Source organism: Nesoenas mayeri (genome assembly GCF_963082525.1).
Source record: "Nesoenas mayeri genome assembly, chromosome: 11".
NCBI lineage: Eukaryota > Metazoa > Chordata > Aves > Columbiformes > Columbidae > Nesoenas > Nesoenas mayeri.
The window spans coordinates 3202365-3218324 of NC_137563.1; the positions used below are offsets into that span (position 1 = coordinate 3202365).

The 15960-nt window shown below is 42.6% G+C and overlaps 1 protein-coding gene across 1 annotated transcript in view; it reads right to left on the minus strand.

Moving 5' to 3' along the window:
• HOMER2 (homer scaffold protein 2) overlaps positions 1–15960 on the minus strand; it is a gene marked incomplete at its 5' end in the record, with an annotated part of 54839 nt that overhangs the window by 16034 nt on the left and 22845 nt on the right. Inside the window, 2 exons of the mRNA XM_080351237.1 lie at positions 309–440; positions 14866–15022. Of these exons, the coding sequence (XP_080207363.1) occupies positions 309–440; positions 14866–15022 (289 nt within the window). The remainder of the gene's footprint in view (positions 1–308; positions 441–14865; positions 15023–15960) is intronic.

Consider the following 15960-nt stretch of genomic DNA (forward strand, 5'->3'; position numbering starts at 1 on the left):
CTACAGAGTTCAGGTTGTTTATGCAGATATCTGAAAACACAAATGCTTCCAGCCCTTCCAGGTGAGACACTGTGGAGATCACCTTCCTAGTACCATCACCAGCGGTTTGATTGAATTTATAAGTTTGATCATAAAGTTCGCAACGCTGCTTCTGCATATAAAGACGCTAGGTGACTACGGGAGATGGGCAACTTGTACAGATGACAAGGACTTGCAGAAGCGTGCAGCTCGGAAGAGGATGGATGGATACACACAATTACTCATGGGTAAGAAACAAGACTTTGCAGAAAGTCAGTGAGCCCCGGTACCTTTGTGAGCTGCTGCTCGGAGGGAAAGCCCAAACCAAACACAGTGTTCGCTCTGCTGTCCGCCCACTGGCCGAACTTCTGTGATGTTTTAGTGAAGGTCATGTTTGGCGTGATTGTGCTGTTTATGATCACCTGGTTAAAAACAGATCAAAAAGAAAAGAATTAAAAAGTAGAAGCCACATCGGAAATGCGTATCCTAGCAACGATACCACCCAAAGCAATTAGCAGTCTAAACTGGGAAATTGGTGTATTCAGAAGACTTTTTCCCCAAACAAAACAGTTCCTATCTTATCTTACTTCATGCAGGAACTTTGATGTTTTGTCTTCTTTTTCCAAAGCACTATCACAGTCCTGCAGTCAAACTCCGCTGCAGGAACACCACTGAACTCAAAGCAGGGACAGGAGATATAAAATCACCCTGGCGGACATGCAGATGCAAAATCCTCTTTATTCAGCATTACAAAAGCACACGGCTACTCCCACTGCCGCGCCAGGGATGGCCCGAGGCCTCCAAGCGGGGTGTCCACCAGCAACACCTGCCCTCCGAATGGAAGAGCAAAGGGATAATTCTGCATTGCTCCATTTGGCATCCACAAGTAGGATGTCAGCTTAATAGCGACTTTAACCTGGGAGGGTGAAGCGCATCGCCAACAACACACACGCAGTATCAAACGTGGGCGTCAAGAGGAATATTTTGCCGCTTTACACAAGTTAACTGATATCTGCTTCACCACCAGCAATCTTAAAAGCGATAGTGGTTCTTGTAATTAAAGAAATAGCCAACAGGAGGAAGGCTGTTTGGATGAGGTCTCTAAGGAACTTAGTGGAACAATCATAAAACGTAATCTTGCAAAAAGGAATGAGATATATGTTAGTTCATTATCAAAAAACTTAACTTTATTTTCAAGATACATCATTATATGAGCCTAGAGACTCCTTCCCCTGGAAATTAATTCATGTACAATGTTCTTCCCGCTAACAGAATAGGAGCTTTCTTAAGTAATGCATACCATTATTTCCAATATGCAAATCGTGCAGTAATTAAGCCAAATCTGTGGGACAGTTTAATTGACATGATCAGGAAGTATCCTGGCAACACCATTTACTATGTTTTCCAAGTAGCTTTTTTCCCCTAAGCTATCGTTTGCATTTAGCAAAAAGTCTGAATTAAATTTACCAAAGACCTTTACGCGCCCCGTCCCCTCCCTGATGTCCGACCTCTGTGCTTATGCTTTCATCTTCTTTCATAGCAATTGCTCAGCTTCAGTGGTTCCCTCTCTTTGCACCAACCTTTTCAAACAAACATACAATTTTCTGCCATTTCCTCCCACTGAAAGTTTCACCAAAAGGATAAAACCAGAGTGGCTGGTACCCCTGAAATTGTTTTTTGCATGGGAATAAGGAGGGATGGAAAGCGGGAGAGGTGACTGCAACAGCCAATGTAACATCTGAGTGCGATTCCAGAGATTTACATTAAAAGAAAATCAAGGAATGTATTCAGAGTTTTGACAATTCAAAGGGAATATGATGATATGAGGACTGCATGACACAGAGAGTCACAAGAACAGGAGAAAAACCAGGATGCTTTCCAAAAACTTTAAGCAAAGTGCTATATGTATATTTCTTCCTTAAAAATCTCACATCAGGCAGATGAACTACTTACAAATGTTTAGCTTCTCAAGTTATGGAATTTATTTTAGAAGCTATGAAATACCCAGAAATTTCAAGTGATAAGAAGTATTATTTCAGTCCTACCATGCCTATCAGATTAGACATCTGTGGGGGAAAACTAATAAAATTACCCATTTTACTGAAAGGCAAAAGCTTCATTCACTGCAGACTCTGAGAAGAATAAAATCCTCCTATGCCTCCTACAATAATAATAAATACAAATATATAAAAGAGCACAACAAAGTTATCTTTTAGACCACAGTCTAATATTATCAAAGGCACGATAAAAGGGGTAATGAAGCCTGAAAATTGTAAACCAAGAAACTACTTATTGAGCGATGAAATGCACTACATTAGCTTAGCAACTTAGAGGTTAGTTTTTCCTATAGCCAGAGCAGAATCCAAGAAAAGGTTGTGGTGAACATGCACCTTCAAGAAACTGACAGTTCATCTGTTAAATGTATAATAGGCTGCAATTAGTGAAACTATCTGAAATTTGGCTCTACTTTTTTCTTTTTCCCCCTTAAATCTTCCTGTGTCAGTCAGACACTCCAGAAACGCTGCATCCCTACAGAGAAGTGAAAACCTAAGCAGAAGCTTAGGAGATTAAATCAGAGCTCATGGAAACTGCTCAGAGGAACGGGATGCTGTGGGTACACTGCACTTATCCACCTGCTTTTCCTCCTCATCCTCACCCCATCACCCCGTCACGCTCACGGGAAGATGTCATAACATTAAACTCTTAGAGCATTAGCCTGCACATTTGCTCCCTGTGTAAATCTGGTCATCAATTCGGAGCACAGACACTACATTGGCCAGGGATGAATCACGTTGGTTGCATTTAGGAGAAATAAATGGCGTTATGATTTCAAAGAAAGTCACTTATCAATTCAAATGGGCTCTTATGACGTAACTTTGCATTTGGTCCCCATTTGTATAATACACACAGACTGCAATTCTGGCTGCATCAGAAAACAGAATAAACTTGTGGACTTTCATCCAGGATAATGGATTCAAAAGACAAACTAGTCTCTAACCAAATGCAGTCAGTCCCTGAAGTGGTTAAAAAGTTCTCCCTAAAGACAAAAGGCAAAGAGGAGCATAATATAATAAGCACCTTACAGAATAATAAACTCATTCATCATACTGACTGAGTCGTCTGCATGAGGGACAAAAAATAATCTGCCTTGGCTCTCATCTACATGCAAGAGTATCGGATGGCAAACATTCCTGATACATCCGCATAAACCAAACAAAGTCTCGTACTGATTTCACTTCCTTTGGGAGAAAAACAATCCTGACAGATCTACATTTTTATTTAAAGATGACACAGAACAACGTTCGCACTACAAGGTAGTGCTGCATCAACCAGAAATTACTCCCAGACATTTAGAGACAAACCGGGTATACTCATCAGATAAAAGTGAATGCAAATAAGCTGGTATAGAGCAGAACATTCATAGACTGTAACACACCCATCCCACTGCCTTCCCACGCAGAGAAACTGCCAAATAAATCAAACAGGGAGGGGTCACAAGATGACCTGGGCGCCTAGAAGGAAAATAAGTATATTGGCAGCTCATGCTGCTTGTAATATATGAGCACTGCCCATACGTAGAGCTGCTATTTCTTTCAGGGCATGCTTTGAGTATTTAAAGCATTCTCCTCCTAAACTCCCCATATCACACCGCCATACAAAAGGGGAAAAGCCAAAGCGGCTCCTAAAAATACCTCTTCCCAAGTCACCGATGCATTAATGCAAGGTGAACGGGGCTCTGCTTGGCTCACCACGGCCGCCCTGGTTGCATCAGCCCCCGTGTGCCAGGCTGGCGAGAGGGAAAAGCAGAGACAAGAGCAAGCTCAGGTCCAAGGGATTGAAATAACAGCTATGAAATAGGTACCTAATATATTAGCCAATGTATTTTGGAACTGCGTTAAATTCAATCAGAAAAGGGCCCCGTATTCTGGGACAAGAGTGCCAGGTAAGGAATTATTTTGGAATTTCCCCTTTAAATTCACATCACCTGTTACTCTGAAGTAACCTCCCCTCCAGAAAAGCCCTAAGGTTCAAGGCCATAGGACCTACTCATTAAGAAGTCACTCATTAAGATTTCACTTTCACACTTCTGAATATGTGCTTTCCAGTTTGCAGCCCTTGTGAAATTTAATTTCCCCAAGCCACCAGGCTGCTAATCTTCAGTAAATACGTATCCCAGCCTAAAACCAGAATTGACAAGAGAAAGAAGCTGCTAATCCTCTGGCCACAGCTATCACCGACTCAGCAGGTTCTTCCAGTTCATCGAGTCAACATGAATCAGAAGGGCTTGTGACACTGGATGTCAAGATGAGGAGGCAGGGATGGATTTGCAGAGAAGTTGTCCCTCTATCCCAAATGTTCAGCAACTCCCTCGTGAAATTAACCCACATAAGTTTCTGTGATTTGCCCTATCTTATCTACTATTCTTCCTACCTCCCCTGACAGCTTCTAGGCTTACACGCAACATCTTTTCACCAATATGTCACTGGTGATCAACTGGTCATCTGATTTCTAGTCCTACAAAGCCAGCACACACACAAACACACATTGTTAATCAAGACAGTGCTATTAACAGGAAAAAACAGAGTCCTCTGCTGAGGCCACCTAACAGAATAGAGCAAAAGCAGCACGAAGACACACTCACAGCTGCGTAAGAACTTGGGAATGAAAGAACAGCCTTTGGGCACAGCAGTGAACCTGTAATGCAAGAGGATTAATTATATCTGGTTTACAAATCAGGGCCAGCAGATAGGATCAAATCTTTCTCCCCACCCTTCCTTCTAAGACATTGTAGAAGGTCCTTAAAAGAAAAAAAAGCCTGGGAAAACAGAAAGTAGGCACTTGTTCTCGCTTTGCTTTACCTGCTGCACCTGGCACGAACGCAGTGCTTTACTGGGGCAGGCTGAGGGTGAGGATCAACCAGAGTGGAAGCACTGTAAATGTATGTTAAGAAAGGCACTGAGTGTGTCCATTTGGCTGTCCCTCCTGCTCCTCTCCATCGTCTGTGCACAACTTGGGGGGGGATCAGAGCACAGGGTAGGCAGAACATCCAGACTCTTGCTCTGGGTACCCATCACTTTACCCCTATGGTGCAGTGACCTTGGCCAGCCACCACTTTTTACAAACTACTGCTCTATGCAGTTAACCAGGACAGTAGTTATTTCACCCATCGATGGACTCCAAAAGCTTCCATAGCTACATCACGTGTAGCAGAGGAAGAGGAATCACTGTGATTCACGCACACTCTGCGGCGAGGAAGATGCCAGGACACCATGCAATATCCAAGACATCTGCTTCCCAACATGAGCTCTGCACGGAGGAGATTCCACCTTCTATGAATAAAGTGTCTGCTGCAAAAGAGCCATTTCTACAGTGGCACATATTTTGGTTTTGTTCGCATGACCTTGCAGCCCCATGACAAGTCAATGAACGATGACATTCATTTTTAACCCCAAAAGCCAACAAATCAAACAAAAATTATACAGCTCTTGTCCTCCTTCATGAAAAGAGATGTAAAAATAGCCCCTCTCTCCAATAAAAAGACTAATAATTGTTTTTCCCTGGGTAAAATATTTCTGTTGTAAAGCCCTTGCTGAGAACCTGTCTAAATGCAGCAGAAGTGGGTTCGTGATTATGTGAATTCTATTAAGCAAATCTCCTGCTACACCTACTCCATTGCACTCTTTTTCTTCCCAAGGTAATTAACATCTTTGCAGAGCTGGCTTCCCACCTCCTCCACCCAGTCTAAATCTCTGAAATCTCCTATTTTTGCTTTGACATCTGACTAGAATTTTTTCTTCCTTTTAGGCACAGCACACACATCCACCCACCCACACGATCCAAAGCACCAGCAGCTGTTTCAGGAAGAAAATCTCCAGCAAGGACTTTCAAACCCTCTACACTGGAACAAATTGTTACCCAGGAATTGCATGCAACATTTTATAAAATATACAAACCGAGATGCTTTTGTGTTATTTTCACATGAGAAATAAAGTTTCAAACTGATGGAGACAGGGAGTTGCTTACAATGGATATTATTATTTTTTTTGGTGACTAAAAAGGGGTGAAAGAGAAGGTTGCATTATCTACAATTAGATACAATTGAGAAACCCCATAGATATATAATATTCACACTTTGGAGGATTTAATAGAAAGATGCAGTCTTTCTGTAGAGTATAACCACATCATAACCACATCCCTATATGAATAATTTAAGCACATGTTTTCTGCATCTTTCAAGCTGTATGACAACAGCTTCACTTAAGCCTGAAGGCCCCTTTGCAGAAGCCAGAAATGGCCATGTGCCATCCTTAAAGGCTCTTATAGAATCATTTTGGTTGGGAGAGACCCTTAAGATCATCGAGTCCAACCATAACCTAACTCTTATAGAATCATTTTGGTTGGGAGAGACCCTTAAGATCATCGAGTCCAACCATAACCTAACTCTTCTACTCTTGAATGACCCACGCACCTCAGTGGGCGGTCAGCAATGGGACATCTTGCCACTTCCTCTCTAAAATCTGGAAAAACTGTCCCTTGACATGAGGAATAGCCAAGAAGAGCAGGTACGCTATTTTCAGGAGATGGCAGGTTCTACTTGGCACCTTGAAGTTGTTGCCACTGTTAGATGACAATCAAGTTCAACCAGGTCTAGCAACACTTAGGAGCAACACACTACCATAACTGAAGACATGATGTATCTATGAGATAATATAAAATACTAATTCTTCTGCATCCTCAAAATGTCTCATCCCTTATTTTGCTGTTAGAAAATAAAGCTGGGGCTCATCTGATTATCTTGTTCGCTCCTCAGGGAGAATCAGCTTTGGACTTTAGCTTATGTTCAATGGTTGATAGTCACTTATACCACTCCGCATTTTCCATCCAACAACCACTGTGCCATTAGGTACAACTTCACAATCCAGAATCAAGGAAGAAGCAATGCTTGGTTTTGTTATTTTCTTTTTTTTTTGATAAAACTTGGAAACTACTGCCTTGAATTATGTTTGATGCCCACATTTTAAGAATACACAATGCAGTGTAGTTTATTTATAGGCTCCATCTGGCATGACTTGATTAGCATGTCTGATACATAGGGATTTCCAAGTATTAGATACCTCTGGCACTACAGCGGGGCCAGGAGGAGAAGGGAACAAATAACTGATATAGTCTCACCTCATAGGCTTTGCTTTGAATCAGTGAAATAAAAAAGAGGAGGGAAACTATCTGCAAACTCTACCACATTGTGTCTATGTTGATGATGTCACTAAAAATCTTGAATTTTTCCTCAATTTTCACCTAACTACAGGAATGGATTATTTTAACCAAAAATTCGACTAAGATTCTTCAGAAGCTTCGCAAAGTTCAAGGATCATGACTTAAACCAGGTATCCCTTGCTTGATTCCAGGTTTATTTACAATAACATCACATGGTTTAATGAAACTCTCTGGCATGTTTGGATTCCACATTACTACTCAAGTCTGGTGACTAGAAACAGCTCTGTGAGGCAGTTACGCACTGAAATACTTTCTTTGATGGAGCTTGATATTTTATGGAGACATTAAAAAAGGGGAAGCCGACCCAGAACAACAAGGAATCATCTAGCACAGGTTTTAAACACAAATCGTGTTTACAAAATGCTTCTGCAGCATCGATTCTGGACTCAGTTGTGCGTGGTCCTTCCACTGAGCCAGTGATACACACACACTGTTCACACAAGCGGACAAAATGAGCCAGACAGGATCAAACAGTGCCAGATGTGCTTCTGTTCTTCTGTCAAGGATACAGCTGTTGCCAGCACTGTGTTATCTTCTCTCCTAAGCTTACTAACCAGCTGCTGAAGGATTTACTTCCAGCAATAATCCAGACAACGAACATTTCACATTTCAAAGTTAATAACTCGGAATGAGATTAATATAGAAACATTTAAGTTATATGAGTTCTACAACTCCAGACTTTTTATTTAAACCAAAACACGTTCTCAGCAGACGATCAGGATTTCTGGCTGATGCAGCCCCAAGGGACCCACCACATTTCCTGGGATTTACTTTGCTCCATTTCTCAGCTTTTGACAAGCTCTCTTTCACCTGTAGCCCTGGGTCTTATTTGTGGAAACATGTTTAATTTTTCTTTCCCCTCGACTCCACTAGTATTAGCAATTTTGGAATTACTATTGCAGTTGAACCCTAACAGTGCTGCTTCTTCAATCCTCTGAGCACTCAAGGACCTGGGTGCACAATGCTACTTGCTCTAGTATCTAAACCAGTCTTAGCAACCATTGAAAATTCTCCTGCAGACACATCTCCAGGCAATGTACCATCCTCCCAGTTATTAAATCCTGCACCTCCCCTCAGCCTGAATTCCTGAATATCACCTTGAACAAATAAAGGGTGATGCAAGTGGGTAGTGTCAGCCTCAGCTGACAGCTCTGCTGCTCCTTTATGCTGTATTTCTGCACGTTCTCAAGGTATTTTAACATCTAGTGAGAACCAAATATTCTAGTAACTTTAGTCAAGCTGAGTATACCACAAATATAAACAATACAAATATTTTAAGATCATTTGGGTCTGTTATTTTCCCTAATTTCTTTCGCTCTTATTCCAAAGATGTCTTTGGGAAGAACATGAAGTCCTGGTCTATGTAGCAGAAGTAACTGGGAGGCACCAGCATCACCCCCTAAGGGCACATTTTCCTTGAACTGAGAGTCCCCCCTTAATCCTTCAAAGCGATGCTAAAAATCTGGAAGGCAGCACAGTCTTCTGGACAGGCTGGAGAGCTGGGCAGGGAAAAACTTAACGAAATATAACAAGGGCAAGTGTAGAGTCTTGCATCTGGATAGGAACAACCCCAGGTTCCAGTATAAGTTGGGGAATGACCTATTAGAGAGCAGCGTAGGGGAAAGGGACCTGGGGGTCCTGGGGACAGCAGGGTGACCATGAGCCAGCACTGGGCCCTTGTGGCCAGGAAGCCAATGGGACCTGGGGTGGGTTAGAAGGGGGTGGTCAGTAGGTCAGAGAGGTTCTCCTGCCCCTCTGCTCTGCCCTGGGGAGACCACACCTGGAATCTTGTGTCCAGTTGTGGCCCCTCAGTTCCAGCAGGACAGGGAACTGCTGCAGAGAGTCCAGCGCAGGGCAACAAAGATGCTGAAGGGAGTGGAGCATCTCCCGTGTGAGGAAAGGCTGAGGGAGCTGGGGCTCTGGAGCTGGACAAGAGGACACTGAGGGGTGACCTTATTAATGTTTATAAATATGTAAAGGGTGAGTGTCAGGAGGATGGAGCCAGGCTCTTCTCGGTGACAACCAATGATAGGACAAGGGGTAATGGGTTTAAACTGGAACACAGGAGGTTCCACTTAAACTTGAGAAGAAACTTCTTCTCAGTAACGGTAACAGAACACTGGCCCAGGCTGCCCAGGGGGGTTGTGGAGTCTCCTTCTCTGCAGACATTCCAACCCGTCTGGACACCTTCCTGTGTAACCTCATCTGGGTGTTCCTGCTCCATGGGGGGATTGCACTGGATGAGCTTTCCAGGTCCCTTCCAATCCCTAACATTCTATGATTCTATCATTCTATGATTATTATAGTTTTTCTGTCTCAACAGTACTTACCTATTATATTATGTACATATGAACATCACAAAAACACAACTAATGTTTTTACTTAATAGTCATCAGGCTAGCATAAAAGCAATGAGATGTTTATTGTAACATACGTACAAATTATGCACACTAGAAGATAGGATTATGCATTAAAATTATATTTTATACCGTGATTTTGTATTTCAAAAGATGTTCCTCCTTTTATGTGGGGGGTTAATTACTTCCATTTGTTGGAATTACTATTTTATGGCTCCAGTATCATCTCCAGTGCTAATAATCATGTTGAAATTTGCTCCAATAGTTCATGAAATACTTAACATACTACAATAAAGAGAAGATGAAGGGCATAAAATATGCTCAAATTTCTGTATTACAGTAATCAGCCAGGACTGGAAATCTTTTCTTATGGCATATGGAGGTTTCTTTTGTGGACAGGTATGGTCAAGGAATACTGGATCAGTCACCTCGGACCTCCAGAGGTCAAAACCTGGTCACCTCTCCACCGACGTACCCTAATGTGGTGTCACCCTTAAGATGGGATGTGTCTTTTGGGTCTTCAAACAGTAACAAGTGTCACACGCTGCCTTTCTGATGAAAGGTCCTTTTTGTGTTGGTTCTTAGCGTGACAAGTATAAGCAATATTGAGCCCATGCTTTGTCCCCCTGTTTTGTGGTTGACACTCTTTCTGGGACGACCAGAAAAGAAAGGATTTCCCACCCAGCCTGGAAGAAACAGCATGAAGGGAAATAAAGGAATCTCCATCCCTTTGACGAAACACACATCTATGCTCACCCACACCTTTCAAAAATCACAGCATTTAGTTCAGGATTTCTCTATACGCATTATAAGAAAAGGCAACGCGCCACTTAGCAAGGTCACTTTTCATGCACTTTTACATCTGTGGCTACCCAGGGCTGTCCTCTGACCATTTCACTATGAAACTATTAAACCTGAAAACGTAGGTGGTTAAAAAACTCAGGCATTTAAAAAACATAAAACCTGGTACATGACCTAATTCAGCGAGCACGGGGTCAGGCAAACACACACGGGTACTCTGAATGCCAAGAGGGAAAGCGATTTTGTGATTGTTTCTGCTACACATTATCACAAATCAGATCTATGAGTCTTAGAAGCACAGCTGAACGCCGCCACACCAACGCAGGGCCCTGGCGAGGTAGCATTGCCAGAAACCTTCTTTAATTCAGTGCCAAAAATTTTGTAATATCTAAATTACTTGGTGTTTTTGTCCTGAGAAGAAAGTGCTGTTGGTTGAATGAAGAATTTACGTCAAGGTAAGAAAAAAACAACACAAAGAAGCAGCCAGATGAAGGAATTTCATCCTTGCTACCATACCCTGCAATTTTTCCACTGTGAAAGGAAAGCTGCTTAAACCTAAGAGTCACCTTTTGGCAAAATACCCTGGGATATTTTTAACAGCTATGTCTTAAAATAATTCCATTTCCACAGGCAAATACAATTCTTTGGTTTGAGTCTCTGAACAGAGCACTGAAAGAACTCCGAATTGCACCTCCGTGTGCTGAGGACGCCTGCCTCCGGTTGTGAGAGCCAAAAAAGCATGGTCACAAAGAGGTGGGTAGCTGTTAAATTAGGTAGCAATTAGGACTGGTACGGGAACAGAGGAAGCCAAAAATATATAAAATATTAGCAGATTTACATATTGCCCCTTCTTACCCTCCTAAATATCTGCTATCACCTGCAGCTGGGGCTCTGTCCCTGCCGGCTTCACTCTGCTCTGGAAAACATCCCATCCCTTCTCGCCGTGCCACTCGTTGATAGATCCCATTATAAGGGTCTATATGCCACTTAATCAAGCTTCATCATACCATATAATGTACTGTGTTCACTTTGGGGAACATTATGTGAATACTGATTGGCAAAACTCGGTCCATATTCTTATTCGCACTAATTGCAATTTACTTCAGAAATAGACCCATTGATTTTGCTTTCCAAGCGCAGCAATTTTTCTGGGTCTCTCTTCAATACTTTCACACAATTATGCCCAACTTAGCTGCTGATCTTCAATATTCAAGGTAATTGTTAGGTAATGAAGTCTTTTAAATGATCTAGCAACTGGGACTGAGTGTCAGCCGACAGTATTTTTTTCTCGGAAACACTAAGTCCTTGTTTCTGTATCATGTACTTCCCAAAATTACTCTTGCAATCTACTCATCTTTTTAAACTCTGTTTTAATTTTTTGGTAGTAATCTGTCTAAGCGTGTCCCAGAGATATCTGAGCTGACTCCTACTGGGTCACTTTGCTACCGCTGTCTCAAAATGTCTCACCACACGGTTCATTGCTCAGTAGTAATTTTTAAGATAGCTTTATGTTCATTATTAACAACTTCTTTCTCAAAAGATAAAAATGATGCTGCTGCAGTCACAGGTTCTGTAGACATTTAACATCCGAACAGCCGAATTCTATAGCCAAATTCTATACAGAAACGAGTTTAGAATTCTTTCCCCCTTGTCTATATTGCTTGAGTGTAACATATTTCCAATGTATAAAGAAATAACAAACCAACCAGGGCATTACCATGCACTATTCCAGAGGATGACTGAGGATACCGGTCCGAGTAGTTTTTGCTTTCAAACCTACCCCTCTGAAAAGCAGAGTAATGTAGGTCACTTGTAATGAGGAGCCCTGTGTGGCTTTCCCCACACGCTACACAGCAACCGGGCACCTACAAGTTCATGTTCTCCCTTCATCGTCACCGTATTTTGTCATTTTGCAATAGGGTTGACTTTTGCCCACGACACTGGGCACTTTCATAGGGTAAAGTCTCTTGGCTGCCTCATTAACTCTGAACCAGTGTGTGCCCTTGCATTTTACTGTATCATTTCCTCCAGCATTCATTATGCTGCAGTTTAGACAGCCTCTGGCTAGAAACTTCTTAAAACATCATGATAAAATTACTTTCTCGACAACATACAAGTCAATCATAATGTAATTAAAAGATATACTAATCTATTCTTGTTTGGTAATGGTATCTTGGTTAAGATCACCCAGTGCATACTCCTATGGTATCTGTGAAATCTTTTGCTATAAATTGTAAGCTTACTGTCCACAGCACCTGTTTTTCTGCAAAGACACAGGAATTATAGTAGATGTTTACCTAAAATAAACTATTAGAACAGCCACTTTGCACTTCAGACAACGAGAGAGTTGTAAGAGACAGACATCCTTCATCACCTTCCTTCTAGAGACAAGTCCTTTAATTTCCTTGAGCTTCAGCTTTCTTATTCTTAAAACAGGGATAACTTTTGCCAGCAGTCATGCCATGATGCTAATCCAGCTGGTATTACCAATACATGGAAGGCTTTATTCTAATAAGTAAGCGAGACATATGGAAAGCAGGACACCACCAACCGATGCTGTCTATATTTTCCCTCACAGTCCTACCCAGTTTCATTTTTGGCTAGAAAAGTAGGTCAAATGCTAAACAATAGTTGTTTGATGGAGGAAAGCAACTTTTAACCTTAGCTGGGGATAAATGTCCTCCTTTCTCTAAATCAGCACTCTTAAAACAGACAGGAGGGTAACCGGGGATTCTCCAGAGGTGGGAGTGAAGGCAGCATCTCTTCTCGACCGGTTCCTTAATCAGCAAAGGTTCAATACAAGAGGAATAATTCATGTGGCCAGCAATTGATTCTTGCTTGGAAAGCCCCAAGGGAGAATTTTAACGACAGAAAGCTCACCTTCTTCTGGGACGCACTGAAACTGGGGGGTGGTTCCTTCGGAATGTCTTTTGGGCAGATTACAAAGCAAAGTCTGGATGCCCATCTTGTTCTCAGCAGACACTTTGCGGCGCTGGGCAGGAGCCTCTGGCTGTGGGCATACGCTGCCCCTTCAGCTTCCTTCTGCCACATGCAGTAATTACTTTCTTTTCATTAATTGGTCTTAATGCATGCATGCACATCCACAAACCAAGCGACCCACCGCTGCGAGTACAGCAGGTTTTGGCTCGGAAAGCGCACACGCCGCGGTTTGTAAAGCCACCAGCTCGCTACCACCAGCCCCAGCTTCGCCTGAGCAGGTGCAGGAGCATCCAAGGGGTGTCAGAAAATTTGGGGGGCTCAGATTTCCCTGGCAAGTTGCAGGGGTTGTGTGTGCTGACTGCAAACCGGGCAGCCGGGGGGTTAGCTGGCATCTCTGGAAATGAACACGCTGGCACAAGCAGTATAATGATGGTGATATATTAATGCTGTACCAATGTCAAAGAAACATTACCATCAATCCAAACAGGCAGTATGGCTGATTTATAAGCCAATATATAACCAAATACAGCACAGAAGATGTTTGGAAAAACAAGCATGTGAAATAAGCGTGACGGATAGAAAAGCTTTATTAAGGGATGATTTCTGTGATCTCCCTCTCCCAGGACAGTGATAATTTAACACCCTCATCCAAACAGGAACACAGATAAACAGGCCGTAAACTTGTCTCGTTACCCTGTGGTTTGTGCTTTGACAGAAATGACTGATGATTTTTGTACATGAGTGAAATGCTTTAACTTATACATCCGACTGGGGTCTGCTAGGGAAAAGCAATCACCTTATAAGTTACTTGGGAGGGACTAATCAGAGGGATAACCCTGGTATGTAATAAAAACACTCATCTGAGCAACTCGTTCAATCTGACTGAACAGGATTCTTATGGAAATAATTTCGCACACTATATGGTAATGCAAAACAAAGTAAGAAAGAAAGAGTGAGGGGGGGAAGTCTTTGTGCCTAATTTGTCATCTAAGGCTGATGAACTCCAGTGCAAAAGCTCAAGAAAATTAAGTGCTAACCTGTAAACAGTTCAACCAGGCAGAAGTGAATATGCAGTTGGCATTTACATTAAAAGCACTAGTCTGCACATATCCATCTCCTTATCCCCTTTAAAAAGAACATTTTTTCACTGAAAAGGTCTCAGCCTTATCTATCTAGTACGGGTGGTGGTTTTAGATACTGTGCTACAGACTCAATTTGGACGCTTAAAACTCATTGAGATTGTCAAGTCAAACTAGGCAGAGATAAAAATCAATTATGTTTGGCAAAATCACTCTCAAGGCGCCCTGTGTTTTTTCAGTTATCACTACCAGAGTCCATAATGCGCTATATTAAAAAAGGGAGTATTTATGAACTTAAGTGTTCAATGTAGGCCACCTAAGTCAATCTTCAGCCAGGGCTGACAGTCACGATCCTCTCCGCACAGTAAACACGCCGGGTACCATCAGCCTCCTACCTTGGCTCCATCCACACTGATAATCCGATAGCTGTTTCTCGTGCTGTCATAGAAGTAGGAAACAGTTACAGCCTGCTTGCTTGCGGGAACCCAGTTCTTCTTCGTGCTGGGGTCAATTTGGAAGACATGGGCTCTGGTGGTGAAGATGGGCTGTTCTCTGGAATAGGGAGGGACAGGAGAAATGGATGCATGAGTCTGCGGAAGATGAAATGTCCTAGAAGCCCAGCCGTGACCGGGTGCGTTGAAAGCACAAGACAGAGAGTGCCTGGCAATCCCCCAAGTGAAAAGGCAGAGCAGTGACCCTGCCGAGCCGCAGCCCAGGCTTGGGGACCGCTCCTCAGCATCGCTACGTGACCCTCGGTGCCCTGAAGCTATTGCCGTAACCCAGGAAGCATTCCTTTATTTTCTCCCCATGCTATACTAACTCGGTACCCACCTTTTCCTCAAAATATTTATTTCCAGGAAAGCACACTCACATGCGTTCTTTCTTTCTACATCCACATATTTTGCCAAAAGCCACAGCGAGCCCCCCGGCTGGATTTCCTCCTGCGGTGCACTCCTGTGAACCACCACCTACAGCTGGGGTCCCTCTGCGGGTGCACCAACAACTCCAGCAATCCACAGGCACGGTATAATTACTGAAATATTAATCTCTGTTCCTTAGAATCACACTGTTCTGTGGATGTGCATGAAAATTTCATCAGATGCAAAGCCGGTCAATTATCCCGGAGAGCGAGGGGGGAAAGAAAAACGACCGAAACCCTGTATTGAGATATATATATTGCCCTTCAGATCAGCTATCAGTGGGTGATGTACTGCCCTGGACACCCCATTCCTAAACACCAGCCCTCCTCGGATGCTTTTACTTGTAAAATCCCCCCAGTGGAGGGGTTTTGTTTTACCTTCAACACGTGACAATGCAAATCACACATAAAGCAGAGAAGATGCAGGACCAAAAGAACAAAACAACACACACAAATCATCTAGGTTGAAGATCAGAATAAAGGCCGTAAAACCACATTCACTTCCAACTATACCTTTATTTCAAGTTTAGAAGTGGAAATGAACTGCAAACCAAGCTCTACTGTGCTTTTA